General features: G+C 37.5%; 1 protein-coding gene across 5 annotated transcripts in view; it reads left to right on the forward strand.

The window, feature by feature from the left end:
• The window catches only part of mlt (tubulin folding cofactor E like protein mlt), a 54,829-nt gene that overhangs the window by 22,300 nt on the left and 14,421 nt on the right, over positions 1-18,108 (forward strand). For all 5 annotated transcript variants that reach the window (XM_071669407.1, XM_071669408.1, XM_071669406.1 and 2 more), the window contains exons 2-3: positions 4,171-4,417; positions 5,950-6,131. In XM_071669407.1, coding sequence (XP_071525508.1) covers positions 4,175-4,417; positions 5,950-6,131 — 425 coding nt within the window. In that variant the 5' untranslated portion in view covers positions 4,171-4,174. The remainder of the gene's footprint in view (positions 1-4,170; positions 4,418-5,949; positions 6,132-18,108) is intronic.

The raw sequence follows: 18,108 nt of genomic DNA on the forward strand, positions 1-18,108 counted from the left end.
CACTCCCAGATATCTAAAACACTTCACTTCCTCCAGTTTTTCTCCATTCAAACTCACCTCCCAATTGACTTGACCCTCAACCCTACTGTACCTAATAACCTTGCTCTTATTCACATTTACTCTTAACTTTCTTCTTCCACACACTTTACCAAACTCAGTCACCAGCTTCTGCAGTATTCCTGGTAATTTATAGGGGAGGGTATTGATTGAGAGGGTGAAGGCATGTACAGAGCATCAGATTGGGGAAGAGCAGTGTGGTTTCAGAAGTGGTAGAGGATGTGTGGATCAGGTGTTTGCTTTGAAAAATGTATGTGAGAAATACTTAGAAAAGCAAATGGATTTGTATGTAGCATTTATGGATCTGGAGAAGGCATATGATAGAGTTGATAGAGATGCTCTATGGAAGGTATTAAGAATATATGGTGTGGGAGGAAAGTTGTTAGAAGCAGTGAAAAGTTTTTATCGAGGATGTAAGGCATGTGTACGTGTAGGAAGAGAGGAAAGTGATTGGTTCTCAGTGAATGTAGGTTTGCGGCAGGGGTGTGTGATGTCTCCATGGTTGTTTAATTTGTTTATGGATGGGGTTGTTAGGGTGGTAAATGCAAGAGTTTTGGAAAGAGGGGCAAGTATGAAGTCTGTTGGGGATGAGAGAGTTTGGGAAGTGAGTCAGTTGTTGTTCGCTGATGACACAGCGCTGGTGGCTGATTCATGTGAGAATAATATATATATATATATATATATTTTATACTTAGTCGCTGTCTCCCATGTTAGCAAGGTAGCGCAAGGAAACAGACAAAAGAATAGGCCAACCCACCCATATACACATGTATATACATAAACGCCCACACGCACATACATACCCATACATTTCAACATATACATACACAGACATCCATATACACACATGTACATATTCATACTTGCTGCCTTCATCCATTCCCGTCACCACCCCACCACTCATGAAATGGCACCCCCCCCTCCCCCTCCATCCCCCCACGCACGTGAGATTGTGCTAGGAAAAGACAACAAAGGCCACATATGTTCATGCTCAGTCTCATATGTATATATATTTATTCCTGGTGATGGGGAGAAAGAATTCTTCCCATGTATTCCCTGCATGTCGTAGAAGGCGACTAAAAGTCTAGGTGTCTGGAATTACGATTGCCGAAATTTTTTTTTATTGTACTCTTAAAGCTACTGCTGGTGTCGAGTGGACGAACGCATGAACCCCGTTTTTGTCCGCAGGTGGTAGAGAGTCGTGTGATAGTATGTGGCCGGCTGATCAGTACATTCACTCCTCGCGTCACGTTCTCTGAACTCTCCCACAGGCATTAGAATACAGACATTGACCAGCACACACACACACACACACACACACACACACACACACACACACAGGAGTGGGTGGCTGGAATTCCTCCCTTTCTGTTTTTAATTTTCCAAATTAAGGAACAGAGAAGAGGACCAGTGAGGATATTTCCTCTAAAGCTCAGCCCTCTGTTCATAATGCTACCTCGCTAACACGGGAAATGGCGAATATGTTAAAAGAAATATATGTATACATACATACATATATACACATATACCTATTCCTACATGCCCACCTTCATCCGTTCCTGATGCTACCTAGCCCCACAGGAAACAGCACAATTGCATGAAAGACAAGGAAAAGATAGCATATACATTCTCTTCTCCCCACACCCGATTGGGACCCCTTGCATCAGTGAGGTAGTGCCAGGAAACAGTTGAAGAAAGGCCCCACTCGCTCATGCTCACTCTCTAGCTGTCATGTGTAGTGCACCGAAACCAAAGCTCCCTATGCACATCCAGGCCCTACAGACCTTTCCATAGTTTACTCTGGACATTTTACATGCCCTAGTTCAGTCCATTGATGGCACTTCAACCCCAGTATACCACATCATTCAAATTCACACTATTCAGTGCCTGCCTCCAAACCATTTCATCACACCCTCTTCAACTGTCAACCACACTCCTTTTTATTACCATTCATCTCGCTTACCCTTTCATTACTTACTTGATCAATCCACCTCACACCACATATTGTCTTCAAACATTTCATTTCCAAAGCATCCACCCTCGTCTTCATAGCTTTATATTGTAGGGATTACTGTTCCTTCAAACATAACCATTTTTGCCCTCCCAGATAACAAACTTTTTACACATTCTTCAGCACTTCCAGTCTTCAGCCCCTCACCCGCCTTATGTAAAACAGTTCACTTCCTCTGATTTTTATTCGTTGAAATTCATACCCCAACTAATCTGTCCCTTAACTCTGCTGAACGTAGTAACCCTGCTTTTATTCACAGCTGTATCATCAGCAAACAACAATAGACTCACTTCCCAGGCCCTCTCATCCCTTACAGACTGCTTGCTTGTCCCTTTCTCCAAGACTCTTGCATTTACTTAAAAAAATCCACAGCTTTTCATTTTCTTTTCTTGAAACTTTAAAGTTTTTTCACCCATCTTGATTTTTTTTCACCTTTACAGAACAAGAGATAAACTTTAAAAGTAAACTTAGCAATGTTATGCTCACAGAGGGGCTACTACTGCTGTTAGAGAAGAGTGGACAGTTTGGTGTACATGAATGTTTTGATATTCATTTTGCTTTTATTCTTTTCTATATAAAATTTATAAATAAAGTGTACTGCATTAGTATTAGCATTATCATAACAGTTATACAGGCAAGGTATCAGAAATTTACCAATGTAGCAACATCAGCACAAACTCACACTTCTGTCCCCTGTCATGGAAGCAAGGTAACTAAGAGTGATCGTCTTTTAGAAGCATTTGGCACCGTTATGCATTCCCCTCCCTGCTTCTACCTAGAATATAGCCATGCAGTTGTGGTAGGAATTCTCAGTATGAAGACCTTCATCTGTAGATGTTGATCACATAGCAAAGATCTTGGGCTGAGGATAGTATATAGATAGTTTTTCTAGGTAGAAGAGTTGCAATAGGAATCAAAACCTCATCAAAGAAAGTTCTGTTTAGAGGATACACATTCAAGAAATTGGGTAGCAGTCTGTAGCTCACTGTCTTTTTTCCATGTATCACAATGAAATTGAAGTGATTGCATAACACTTCTCACATGTGCAGCATTTTATTAGAGAATTCATGTTTGTTTTATGCTAGGATTACCAGCATTTATTATCTTAAGCAGGGATAGGGAAGAAGTCAAAAGTAATTCATGGGACACCTAATAAGAATACGAAGCTCCTCTTTTACCTATGAAAGAGAGCAAAGCTGTAAACCAGAATTGAATGCTCAAAGCAATCAAATAATCATTACAAGCCTTACTTTACTTATATTTCCTGTCAAGAAAATTTTTATTATTGAATGCAGATTTAAAAGATGGTTAGAAAAACCATTTTATAACAATAAACTCATGTAAATATGAAAAATTTGTGAAGAACTGTAAAGAGATGATCCTGTCAGAAATATTTTATTGTGATGCACTTTTGTTTTTCGTGTACATTTCTCATGGTGTAGAAATAAGCAACACCAGGACACCTATATCATCCATATTCGTTTTAGTCTGTGCTAATTGTGAAATTTTTCTTTCCTAACGCCAGATAACTAACACCCTCATGCCCATTTCCAGTGTATGTTAATGTAGTTAATATGTATCTACTGTACACCCTTCCATATTTGCATTATTATGATAAATGCAACCATGTAGTTCATTAGTGTTTTACTTTCTGTGCATGTACATGGATTTTCCATGTTATTTTATCCACAATAGGAGCTTTACCCCATTTTACTTTGCATGTTACTTTACTTCATCAGGTGTTATTTCTTATCGATAGTTATATTCTTGATCATGCTCTTAATTTGCCATTACCAGTTTTTTTCATTTCCCAACATTGAATCAGTTTTGAGAATGTTCCTACCATATTTTACATGCCATTTTAGGTTTAAGTAGTTGTTTGCTATTTCTTAATCATATTTTCCTATTGACTTTTTTTCAGTATCACTCCAATTTTCTGTAAAACAGATGGCTTCTTTCATTATTTTTATGGGACTAACTTGTTTGTTTATATAATTATTGATAATTGTTGCAAAATAGTCTTAATGATTGGTAGAAGTGAGTGAATTTGCATAATGCAATGTATTCCAAGTATTTAGAATAAGTTGTATTTGTCCATGTAGCACGATGCCAAGCTTACCAGAGGCGGTGGACTTGAAGTATGGTGATGAGTGTCCAAATGCTCAAGTAACAGAAGTAGCATGTGTGGCACTCACCTTGAAGCGTTCAGGTAGACAGCGGCTGCCCTCGGTGCTAATCCTCTCAGAGTGTGATATAGAAAAAGCTGGAGATGAGGAAGAGGTGGAGAGGAAGTGTGAGGGTGTGCGAGAGCTAGACTTGTCAAGAAACAAACTAACTGAATGGAAAGAGGTAAGGTTGTTTAGTTTTTTTTATGCATTTACTGATTTAACTGTTATTTTGTGAATATGGAACATAATTTTGAATGATACTGATTCTATTATTTTGGAGGTTAAAGTGATGCATATATTTGGCAACTGGTCATCAGAAGGATTGCTTAAGATATGTTAATGATTTGAAATAGTGATATATAACAGTAGTCAGAATTGCCATGAAGATGTTTTTTCTTTTTGCTCTGGGCACAGGGTTAAGAACTCTATATTTCATACCAGTGTAATCTGTGCTTGGAATTGAATTTGAAAGGGAAAAAATGAAAATTGTGAAATATTGACCCACACTGATTGATTTGTTGGGTGTTGTATATATATATTCAGTATTTCAAGGAAAGAAGCTTTATGATTTTTCAAATGTATTTTGTAACATCCATATGGATTATATCCATTTGTGAAGCCATCAGCTAAAGAGCAGCATTGCCTGTTTTGAATTTAATGAATATAATATTGCCTCATATCTTGACGATAATTGTTTACCTCCTCCATATTACCTAGCAAATCAAGTTGTCTGAACATCATCATGTATTAACTCTAGGTTGTGTACAAGGAACTATCTTACCTTGACTTTAGTTCTCTAGCTTTTTCATTGAGTTTTTATCAAACTTACAAGATGTAGGTTTTGGAGTGCAAGTGTTGTTCATTTTGCTACTTTGCTTAGGTGAGAAGCCAAAAGGGTTCCAAAGATAAAAGAAATTTTGAGAAACATTTGACATATTATCTTATCTAGAGAACTTAGATTTTTTTTGTGGATTGCCTTTCCTAACTCTACCTTTCTCAGGTCTGGATGATAAGAATGTTGAATAGAAATCTTGGTGGACACTTGCTTTTCTGAATGAGAAACTTTTAACTCATTTTCCTCATTGACAATTTTCAGATTTTTTATTATTCTTGAGGTGATAAAGTTTTTCATCCAGTTTTTTCATGGTAGCCAGTCGCATTTGTTTTTCATTCATTGCTGATTATATTCTTGTGAAAGAATGGTTCTTATGTTTTCAAAACGGTCAACACCCATTTATTTACATATCCTGATGGTGTCCGTTGTTAGTCTCCCTGACCCAGTACCCAGAGCAGATCATCATGTTTAAGGGAGGTGAAATTAATTTTTACTGTGTTCAGTGGTTTGAAAACAGATTCATCATGCCCATTTCACTGTGGAATTTAAGGCCTGTTTGAAATTTCTGTCAGTGTCATGATGGTATACAGATGGCATAAGAATGTTGTAACTGTGTTCACTTAATTGGTCAGTCCCAGAGTGACAGCCTGAACTAAATAGAAATAGCATTCTTCAAACTATTTGGTATTTTTCCTCTCTTTTGGAATTTTAAGTGCAGACTACACAGGTTACGACAAGGGGATTAGTCTTCCGAACTCAGTTGTACCACAGAGCAGAAATTGGTCTCCTCTATAACTGATTTTCCTGTCATATTTTTCTTTCATATTTCATGTAATCCAAATCTCTCCACAGTTAAATAGTGTATCACCCACCATCAGGTATTCAAGATACTGCGGCACTTACCCTGCCTTGGGTTTCTTAACCTAAGCTACAACTCATTTGAAACCCCCATCTCGGATCCCTCTGAAGTGGTCAGCCTAACTAACTTGACACGACTTGTACTCAATGGAACTGCACTTCCATGGAAGGATGTCCATATTCTTCTCGAAAATGCTCCAAGGTAACATTATTTCACTGGCATATGATAGCATACAAGAGCAAAATTTTAATTAAGTACTGCTTTTTATTTTGGCTGACTTAACTGAACCAAATGCATTACAGCCCATCCTAATTTACACAGAGGCTAGCATAATGCGAACTAAACTGAACAGGAAATTAAAGCTCTGGCATCATCATGTCGAACACAATTTTCTTTTTACATAACCTAACCTAACCGAATGTTCCAGCATTGAAACGTTTCTACTGAAATTTGATTCTATGCTTACGTAATGCTAACCCAAATCATTGAACCTAGACTAACCAGAATCATAAAATTCTGGTGTGATGTTAATAAATATGTATTTTTTTGTTCGCTTTTTATGTCAGGAACTAGATTTAAGTTGTTTTAGTGCTATCTTGTGTTTATTCTATGGATGAAAGAAAGGTTTACTCAAAGGTAGCATATGATAGTCACTTTATATGTCCACTCATGTCTTTTGCTAGAAAAATTATGTCAAGAATAAGTATGTTATCTGATTTCAGATGCTTATTAAGGATTTTCTGGTATTGATTTCTGTGATAGTATGATAATATACATTTTGCCTAAATATCCACACAGTTATACACTATACTATGTGCTTTTCATAGGTAAGATATATTTAGAAATATGAAGGTTCCTAAGTCCACCAACTCGAAGGGTCAGGTTTTTGTACTGTGTCAATGTCCACTTTGGTTTGCGTGTATTGCCTTGATGACCAATAAGCATTGTTACTAAAATGAGTCTCTTGCTTATTGAAAGCTAAGGAGTTTGCATTTAATAGGTGCTGGTCATGTTTTTGTAAATTCTTAAGTTCTTGTTTTATTTATATGTATTATGCGATTTTTTCACAAATCTAGTTGCTATATTGAACCTTGAATTATTTACTGATGATTTATTGACTTATTTGAAACAAAATTATTAAGGGTCTATTATCCCTTAAGATGAGAAAGAAAGTTTAATCCTTTTGGTTGTAACTTGTCATAGAAGGCAACTAAGAAGGATGAAAGCTGAGGGCTGGAAATCATGCCCATTTCTAATATGATCTAAAGTTGGAATGGAAAGAGGCACTAAGTGAGGATTATCTCTGAAAAGTTGTCATTTGTTAAAAGCATTACCTTGCTTAGGTGAAGAAGAGGAAATGTGTATTACTTTTAAGGAAAGAAGTGATTTAAAACAATTCTGCTTTCAGTTGCACAGAAAAACTACTTAGTAAGTACTATCATTTTAGATTCATGATGAGGGTCATCATTCAGTGAAGTACAAATGAAAAGTATATGATGGCCATCTAGTGGAAGTTTTTATCCATTTTCAGAATTAAGACTGGACAGCTGTACCAGAGCCTCTATTTCCAGGTGTCTTTGACAACCAGACCTCTGAGGTGACCAGATGTAATTCACTGTACCCACTGTATATGTAATTTTTTTTTGTCTAGGATCAGACTGTGCTTGGTAACACCAATTAATGTTATCATGAATTAGACCCGCCACTGTATTATTCAATTGCCCTTCTTGGTTCAGGTTTAACTCTGGATTAGTGCAAGACATAACCTCAAGTAGTCCTGGAGTTTATATTTATAGAATATCAACAGAGAATCTACATTTCTTGTTCTTTGGAGCATTTAAGAATTCCAGTTCTTCATTTGGCATATTTTAGTTATAATATCAGTCCATACAAGTTGATGTGTAGGTGAAGCCAGTGTCACCTCTCATTTTGAGAGTGCAGGCAAGGTTCTGTAGAAGTTGATGCAGTTATTACATTGTCTATAACCGAAAAAATGTTTCTATTAGATTTTTTTGTGGTTAAACACTGAGTCAATTTGTAAAGTCTTGTAATTTCTGGTATTTGAGAGCTTTCTTTAAAGTTAGAATAAAAAACATTGTAACATCAGTTTAGGAAACATTCGTTCATGTTTGCTTTAGTAGTAGTTAGACTCATTTCAGTGCACATCATCCTCCACACAGTAAACTTACACTTCTATGATGCTGTTCTTAATACTTGGTATTCCAAAGTAAAGCTCTCCAAATAAACACTACCCAGAAAAATATGTCATGTACCATGCCATAAGTTTGACCACCACTCATCCATGCAAGTGTAGAGATGAAGAATAGATTCCACACAAGCACAAGACAATCCCCTAGATATTGCCCACATTCCATGGAAGGCTGCCTAGCAGTTAAATTTTCACTACTCTTCTCTTCAATTTGTGGAACCACAGTGGGAATGTGGTGGATTAGGTGATTGCCATAGGATTTCTATAAACATCAAAATCAACAACACCAGTAATGTTTTGTTTAGATGAGGAAGATGGTTTAGGAATTTTCCCTAATTTGAGTTAATGCACAGGATAGAAGTCAAGTTAAACATTTCTTAAAAGAATTTTTGATGATAATGCTTTCTTGACAATAACAGTAATCATATTTCTCTGAAAAGAATGAAAGGATCATGCTTATCTTGTACTTTAATATGGTTAGATATGAAAATTTTAGAGGCTTTTACTGCCAGATTCTAATATCAGTTGCAGTAACCCCTCTGTTGTGTAATTGTTTTTTCCACCTTCCCAGTGCACAAAAAATGTCCCTATTTTTTATGTATGGAATTTTGCTCAAAGAATATGACATTCTTCGAAAGAAATTAAGACAAATGTTCCAAGTAAGGGGAAACTCGTTATAAACCAGATAGGTATCTACTTGAATTACATTAGATTACATTTTATGACTTTGTATGTATCTGATATGTTGCAGAAAAACTTAAAACTGGTGTTTTGCCACATGGAATGAGAGTAAAGCATTTTGTAGTTTAGAAGAGATAGATAATTTACTGTCTTGGCCAATCCTATGTAAGGGGCCCAGGCCTGGATAGGGGAATGGGATTGATGTCCATAACATTGAAGGGGTTGAATGAAGAGAGACCTGTGAGAGGAAAACAAATTGTAGGAATTGGGAAAACATAAGATAAAGTGTTTCACAGTGTAGTGGAAAGCAGGTAACTATGATATCAGTCAGTTTTGAATATTGAATATTTGAATTTAGGATGCATTTAAGTTCATAGTGACTATAAGGTTACCCCAGATGCTCTAAATAATGATGATTTATTTATCATATTAGTGATAGGTCAGATCTGTTATAATTCCCTGGAAATGAGCTCAAGAGGAGATAGTGAAATGGTGTAAGGGTAGCTGATGTGATCGCACTATTTCCCAATTTAGCAAGGTAGTGCCAGGAACAGACAAAGAAGTTCCTCATTCACTCCAGTCCATTCTTAAGCTGCGATGAGTAATGCACTGAAACCACAGCCCCTGTGCTAATCAGACCCCACAGACCTTTCCGTGGTTTCACCAGGCTATTTCGTATGTGATGTAAACTACAAAATCTGGAATGCTGCATTGTCTGTAGTATGCATCAGTTGCATTAGCACTGTATGCATTTTTTGTAAAGATGCTGAACTCTAAGAATTAAGATTTAGGTCTCATGATTAAGGCCTACATTGGATGTTAAAGGTTATATGTAGCTTGTGATCCATAATGGTGATACACAGGATTTAGATCAATCATGCAAGATTGTACTTGTGATTCTTTTCTAGAATTGTATGCTGTCAGCTTGGGTAAATCTGTACCAGTGATAATACATATTAAAGAGCATGGAATAGCTAATTTTTTCTTTGATGATCAGTTTGGTTTATTCTTGTGTTGGAAGTTCCCTGTGGATGTTGCTTGAAAGATTATGTTAGTCTCGTTCAATTTTGCCTGTTAATGGCTTTAAGGAGAATAATTTATGTCTAATGCTTATTTAACCTTAAAGTGGGTTTTTCAGACCTTTTTCAAGGCTCAGTGAATGTCCACCAGATGAAGACCAATTTGCTGTGCCACTGAGTTTTCAGTAATTGGCTCTGGATCACTAAGAAGTAAATTTTTAGTCTTTTTAGATTTTTCTAAGCCTTGACAAAAGGAAAATAACACACACTAACCTGCCTGTCCACCTTTACTTTTTTTGGTTAGGCATGACCAAAGGGTGGTGTGTATGTGTTGTGTTGGCTCCATTCACTAGCTCCCTTTTTCAGGGTGATGGTCCTTTGTTGATTGTTTATTTCCATCTACTCAATGATTGGTAGTTTATGTGGTACTGCTTGGTGGTAGGGGCTTATAGATGTATATATATGTTGTATGCTGGATGTTGAATTGGTAAAGAGGAATAGTTATTACCGTTCATTGCGGGTCCAATTTTCTTAGATAGCAAGCTGAAATGCTGTATGACCTTGATTTGCCTTATTTAAGGTTCAGAAAGGAGTCTCTCAAGGCTTAAAATTCATTCCCTGTGCTTACATTCACAGTGATGTTTTGTACATGCTATCCTGTAGACATTTCTTTTTCTCATTTCTTTTTCAGTATATTCTTAACTCTTACCTCCTTGCACCCTTTTTTTCTGTTTTTCGTATATATATATGAATATACTTGATTAGGGAGCCCTTATTTCCCCTTCTCATTGTTTTCTTAATGTGAGCAAGTTGTGCCTGCTTCACTTGATCACAAACCAACGTGCACAACTCTTACAGATATTTGGAGCTTTGCTGTTGTGTCTTCGACACTTGAAGGTGTGGGAATGATCTGCATCCGAAATATATGGGGAAGATTCTGCTTGTGCCACCCTGCAGTGACTGCAGGAAAAGGCATACATGATATAGAGATTGAAGTGAGTGTTCAAGTTTCTGATATCTCACAGAATTCTTTGCTTAACAGGTTAAAGCACAGGATGATGACATGTTTTCATTTCACATGACCTAGGAAAAGAATGGTCACGTAAATGGCAGCCTTCACTTATGTTGATGGCCTGACTGATGACCAAGTCACTGATGGAAAAGAAATATGCATGGATTATGTTTAATTGGCTATTTTCTAAAGGTTAGCTTCTGCTTTTATACTTATGGGGATCTGACTGTTACTGAAGAAGTATTGTCTTAATCATATCTCAAGTCCCCATGGGATGTCACTGAAGAAGTATTGTCTTAAACATAACTCACAATTTCCAAAGGGAGAATTGCATCATGTCTTGATTTTTTGACAATACCTGAGAATGCATTTTCAACTTTCAGATGTATACTGACTTTACCAGTGACTGATCCCTCAGGTCTGCAGCATCATAAACCTGCTATGGGATGTTGCAGTGGAATAGGACCTGAAACCCCATACCTGAGAAAGGGTGAAATCATGCTTCAGTATATATCTATCTATCATCTGTATGTCTGATGCCTGTTCCTTCCGGGAACTCCCATTAGGGGGTGGCCATTGCAAAAGAGTCTCACTTATCCCCTTCCTTACATGCCTCCCTCGCATATACCATTCCACCATTTCTATCCCTCCAGTATTCCTCCACCCTATTTTCCCATGTCACTGACGGTCTTTCTCTCACACCAACACCTTTGATTGTACTCTCATGCACTCTTCATGTAAATTCCCAGTCTTGCATTCTTTCCACATGACCAAACCACCTCAAAGTATTATGTTTCACCCATTCTACCTCTCCACAGTTCATTCCTTTTGCATTCTCTGCCATACCACATCTCTCATACACCCCTTCATTTATTTTTTCACTCCATCCAGTCACACCACATGCTTTTCTCAAATACCTCATTTCCACAGCCTGGATTCTTGACCTCTGTGACTCATACCATGTTAATGTTTTGGCTGCATAGGTCAGGGTTAGGAGGAATACGCTGCTCTTTAATCCTCTCTTCACTTCCATACTTACACCTCTACCTTTCATTATTTTGTTAAGGGACCCAATGACTCTTCTACCCCATACTGCTCTTTCCTTTATCTCTCCTTCCATATCACCAAACTTACCCAAGACAGCTCTTAAATACTTAATGTCTGTCACTTCTTCCATTCTTTCTCTCCCCATATCCAAAGCACAATTTACTAAAATTTCTTCTTTCACTCCATATGGTTTTACAAAATTTATACTATCACTCTGTTTCCTTTCATACACCATTACTTTACTTTTGTTTGCATTTACCTTCAGTCACCCTTGTTTACACGCATCATAAAACACACAACCTTCTGCAACTTGCTTTCACTCTCAACAAACAACACAGTACCATCCACAAATAGGCTTGCCAATATCCACCATATCTAACCACCACACTCCATCTCTGCACCCCTTTTCCCTAGTTTTGCTTTCATATCCCTTATACTTCATCCATATATATATATATATATATATATATATATTAAAAAGCCTCAGTGATATCACACAGCCCTGCCTCACACCTGCATGTATCCCAAAACTTTCACTCAACTCTCCATCCACTCTTACACATGCATTTGCTCTTCTAAAGAAGGCTTTCACACCATCCTACAGTTTTCCTACTACACCAAATATCCTTAACACATCCTATAAAGCATTCCATGCAATGATTTCTCCAGATCAATAAACGCTGCCTACAACCTCTTACCTTTTGGTTAATACTTCTCCATGGTCATCTTTACCACCATAATCAGATCCACACATCCTTACCTTTCCTAAAAACCCTTGATCTTCATTTATTCTGCTTTCAGTCACTTCCATCACTATCAGTTAACATTCTTGTATATGCTTTTCCTGATTTACTTAACAGACTTGTTCCCCAATGATTGCTATGTAAATCCTTAGCACATTTTCCTTAGAATAAAGGAATAGTGATAGCTTTCACCCAATCCTCATGCACATCCTTCTATTTCCATGCTGAATTACATATCACATGCATCCACTCTATCACAATTTCTCCTCCATACTTCAGCATTTAAACCATAATCCCAGCCGCTCCAATCTCTTACCTTCATCCTCATTATTGCCCTTTTTACCTCTCTTTTCGGTATAGGCCCTTGCACTTGTTTGCTCTTCCTTCCATGCATGGAACAACTGCTGCCTCCCCTTCTCCCATATTCATCAGTTCTTCGGAATACTCTTTCCATCTTCCTTTTGATGCAGCAACTCCCCTTCCTTACTTCTCACATTAACATTTCCACTCTTACATCCACCTCTTTCCTTTTTCACCTCCTTCTAGTATAGTTTCATGTTATCTTGAAACTTTTCACTTAACTTTCTTCCAAAATCTTTATCTACTCTTTCTTTGCTTTCCTGTATCAAATTCTTAACATTCTGCTTTCATATCTTATATTCTACCATCCTTTGCTGAACTTCCATATAACATTCGTAACAGTGGAAGTTCAGCAAAGGATGGTAGAATATATAATATGAAAGCAGAATGTTAAGAATTTGATACAGGAAAGCAAAGAAACATGAAACTATACTGGAAGGAGGTGAAAAAGGAAAGAGGTGGATGTAAGAGTGGAAATGTTAATGTGAGAAGTAAGGAGAAATATACCATATGCCTTTTTCTTCTCTTCCAAAGCATTTCTAATCTCTTCTGTCCACTATGCATTGACCTTTTATTCCTGTATCTCACTACCATGTATCCAACTACTACTTCTAAAGCCTTTAATGATATTTCTCTAAACTTTTTAAACACCTCATTCACACAAGACTGCATCCCTTCATTCACTGCACTTTCATCTAAGCTTTCAGTCACCTTCCTCTCATACTCCTCCCTGCATTTTTAATGATTCAACTTCTCAGTTGCCAATACTTTTATCTCTCCAGTCTTCCTTACACTGTACCCCCACTACTCCCTGATCCTTATACCCACAAGAACTGCAAAATGGTCAGTCTTCAAAGAATCCTCTTATAACTCTAGCATTTAGCACAGCCTTTCTCCATCCACATTGTCAATCAAAGCATTTTGCTCTTCCCTTCCATCATTCCTCATCCGTGTATATCTGTGGATCATCTTGTGCCGAAAGAAACATTCATTCTCATTTACTTCAGGCACTCCCCATTTACCAGTTATCTCACCAGTTTCATCACATCCCACTTTCACTTTCATATCACCCAATACAACCATGTGTATCTCATTCTCAAACCATTTATACAGTCAGTTTCTCCAGAAACGCTTCATTTCATCCCCACCTCATACAGTCTTCATATTCATGAGCACGTTTACACATACCCAGGCGTTCTTCACAATCCCAATCTTTCCTTTCACCAACACTATTCTTGATCCATTCCATTTATGCTCTGTAACACCCTCCCACCACTATTCTTGATCCGTTGCATCCATGCTCTGTAACACCCTCCCTCCACTATTCTTCATCCATTCCATCCATGCTCTGTAACACCCTCCCTCACTCTTGGTGATAGCAGAATTGTACATTCATCTTTCCTACTTCCCTGATAATTTTCACTCGTTCATTTCCATACCACACCTCTTTCCATCCCCTCCCTTAACTTGCATTCATTTCCATTTTCACTTCCCACATCCTGCCCAAGGATATGGGTTTCTCCAGTCCCCACCACATCCAAGCTACAACTCTGAAACCTCTCCACAAGCTCCCTCCCTGCACTCTCATTAGTCATCCCATTCACATTCAGCACCATCACCCTCAATCACTCGTCTCTTTTAATTCTCGGCATTACTGGTAGACTCTAGTGTCGCTGCTTAGCCTTTTGTGCCTTACCCTTGATAGGTCACTGACAGAGGGTAACTGCAGCACAGTGTTTCCAGATGTAGCGAGACTCCAAAATTGCCAAAAAACTAAAGTCAAAGCATACCTCAGGTGTTTGTCTAAATTTAAACGGATTGCCCTGATGGAGTTAGGCAACGCCTCCATCTGTATTTCCACCCCTAAGGAGTGTACTAATGAGGTTGCCACAAGAGGGTGGGTTGAGACGTGGATACTCTAGTATAGTTAAAGTATCCCCTTGAGGTACTGAGACTTGACAACTTTCCCCAATTTTAAGCTTCATTTTTTACTTTTCACAGTAGCAGCACCTCCTACCTCATTGGTTACAATATTGCCACTGCTTCAGTTTATAATAGTGCATTAATACTGCAAAGCTGAAAGCATCTGGAGTTTGAACTTGTTTTAATAATTCAGTGAAAAGTTGAGATATGTTCTTATGACTAATACTTGGCATACTTCATGGTGATTTGGTATTGTAATTTACTACCTCAATGTTGCAAGTTATTTGAACTGAAATGAAACAGGTTTTATGTTATTATCATTATTATTATTATTATTATTATTATTATTATTGTTGTTGTTGTTGTTGTTGTTGTTGTTATTATTTGTTTATACTTTGTACTTAATTCCTGTTTACCGCATTAGCGAGGCAGCGCCAAGAAACAGATGAAGAATGACCCATCCTCTCATATACACATATGTATACATAAATGCCCATACACACACATACAAATATACATACACAGACATATACTTATATACACATGTACATATTCATACTTGCTTGCCTTCATCCATTCCTGGCACTACCCTGCCCCACAGGAAACAGCATTGCTACCCCCTGCGTATTATTATTATTATTGTTATTGTTATTAATTATTTAAAACTCCTGGGCCCCTTTCTTAGGGGTTCATGGTGTTACCCTAGGATCCTTCCCTTAGAGGGACATGGTGTTTCCCTAGGACCCCTTTTCCAGAGGCTCCTGCAGTTCAAGGCTGCATTGCGCTAAGTAGCATGGATGTGGTAGACTCCTTTGAAGTAAGAAGTTCTTTGACGAGACTATACTCTGTTTCTTCAACTGACAGTGATGTATATAGCCTCACTAAAGGTGACTTTTCACTACATGGTAACCTCAAGAAGGCAGAGTCTGGTAACACTACTCTTGTCACATAGTTATAGTTATTCTTCATTGTAGTAATAGTATTTTTCATGGTTATTTTTTTTACTTTGTGCTTTTTTGTAGTCTTTTAAGAAGAAATTATATAACATGACTCATTATGTCTGTGATTTTTGTTGGTTGTCTTCATTGCCCTGCTTCTCCATGTTAAGTTTGAATTGGTAAAAGTAACACCTTTAGTCGAAAAGATTTAATGTTAAGGAAACTATGCTTGGTAAAACCTTGCATAGCATATATGTTTCAGTTACAGATATGAATTGGTACTTTGATGCAAGGATTTGGTTCTAAGTCCGTATTTCTTTCTGTTTTAGATTATGTAATTTCATTTTTATTCAGTCATAAGAATCATTCTTGTTGGTAGGAATATAACTGATTGAGGAGAAAGGAATTTCATTTAGAAAGAAAGTGCAAGGTGTAGTCTGACTTGAATCATCATTAAAGATATTAGAGTAGCTCATCATTGTGTATGGAAGAGAAGATGAAGTCCATGGAATTCCCCTTCTATTCATATCCCCTTGTGTAGTAGACTGGGCATCAGGGAAAGGGACATGTTACAAACAGAAATCCAAGATTACTTAAGAAAATAGTTCAGAAGAATTCCTGTTCTTACATTTTTTTTTTTTTTTTTTGAGATCTATACTCGAGTTCCAGAGCTTGATAACATGATTCATTCGATCTCTTCCTGGAGCAATTTTAGTCTCATTTAGAGGTAGATCTGAGAGCTGTTTGTTTGGACTTTGTAAGGTTTTTCTTTTCCTTGTAAGAGATATATTTTCCTTCTTATTTTTCAAAACCAGTAAAAGCATCTGTATGTAAGAGACTGTAAATCTAAGTGGATACCATAATTTTTGAACAGCAATAGAAAGTCTTATTTGAAAGATCTTGATTAGTGTCACTTCATGCCCAAAATGCAATGGAACATCAAATTGCTTAACTGCCTTGCACCGTCCCCACATAGACACACACAGATCGCCATACTTTAAGATATGTGGTCCCATCTGATAGATGTGACCAATTACTTGAGCCCCATATAAGATTGAAGGAACTCCTGGGGTGGGAAGTATATATTTTCTTTTTCTTTTATACACTTTTAGTCACTGTCTGAGTCATTCAGGAAATACGTAAGCAGTATTATTTTTCCCCTATCGCAAGGGGTACATTATATATTTATTTATGATTACCTCAGGAACCCTTTCTGAAAGGAATCTGTTGTTATCCCAGGACACTTTTTTCTGGTGCTCCTGCTGCTCCAAAGCTCTGCTGCATTCAGTAGTAGGGACAGGATGGACTCCTCAAAAAGTGAGAAATTCTTTGACAAGTCTGTCCTGTTTTGGCAGCTGATAAAGATACAGCTTTGCCAAACATGGCTTTTTACTCTTATGTAACCTCGAGCAGGTGTAGTCCAAAAACATTTGTGCATATATTTTTTCTTCTTTACTTGTTTGCTGTTTCCCACATTAGTGAGGTAGTGTCAAGAACAGATGAAAGAAATGGCCTAATTTACTCTCAGGTATTTCATTACTATGTATAATGCACTGAAACCATGGCACCCTCATCCTTTAAGCAGGCCCTGCAGACCTTTCCTTGGTTTCCCCTGACCACTTCATATACCCTAGCTCTGCCCATAGGTAGCATTTCACCCCCTGTATACTACATTGCTCCAGTTTGCTCTACCCTTTGCATGCCTTATATTGTAGTGTGTTCAAGGCTTTTATTAGCATGGGCCTTGAGTGTTTCATCAGTGAGGGCTGGCTTAGTATAGTAAGTGTGAATCTTTTTTAACATGCACCATACTTGGTTGCAGTGAGTCTTCTAGTTCATTATACTGAGAAAGGAGTGCTGGTATTCACTTTGCCTTCCATTGAATAGGTTAGTGATGGTGTTATATAGGTTTTTGGTCTTGTTCTCTGATTTCTGTTGATGGTGAGTGATTTTTTTCTGATTTGGGTTATTTGTTTTGAGTCATGTAACTTATGAGAAGTCTGAGTTATATTCTTTCTGTCCTTTAATGTTGTGTGCTTTTTGCTGGCTTGGTTAGAGATGTTGTCAGAGTGTGAGGTGACATGATCAAGGGATGGGAGATCACCAGTGCTGAAATTTGTTTGCCTTTTTACTCTGTACGATATGTGTAAATTGTGTAAATTTTTTTGGTCGGTGTTTGGGTTGGTTGAGCCACGATGACTTTTATGAGGATGGGCAGGTGGTTAGATGAAACTTATGTAGCATTC

Source organism: Panulirus ornatus, chromosome 14 (genome assembly GCF_036320965.1).
Source record: "Panulirus ornatus isolate Po-2019 chromosome 14, ASM3632096v1, whole genome shotgun sequence".
NCBI lineage: Eukaryota > Metazoa > Arthropoda > Malacostraca > Decapoda > Palinuridae > Panulirus > Panulirus ornatus.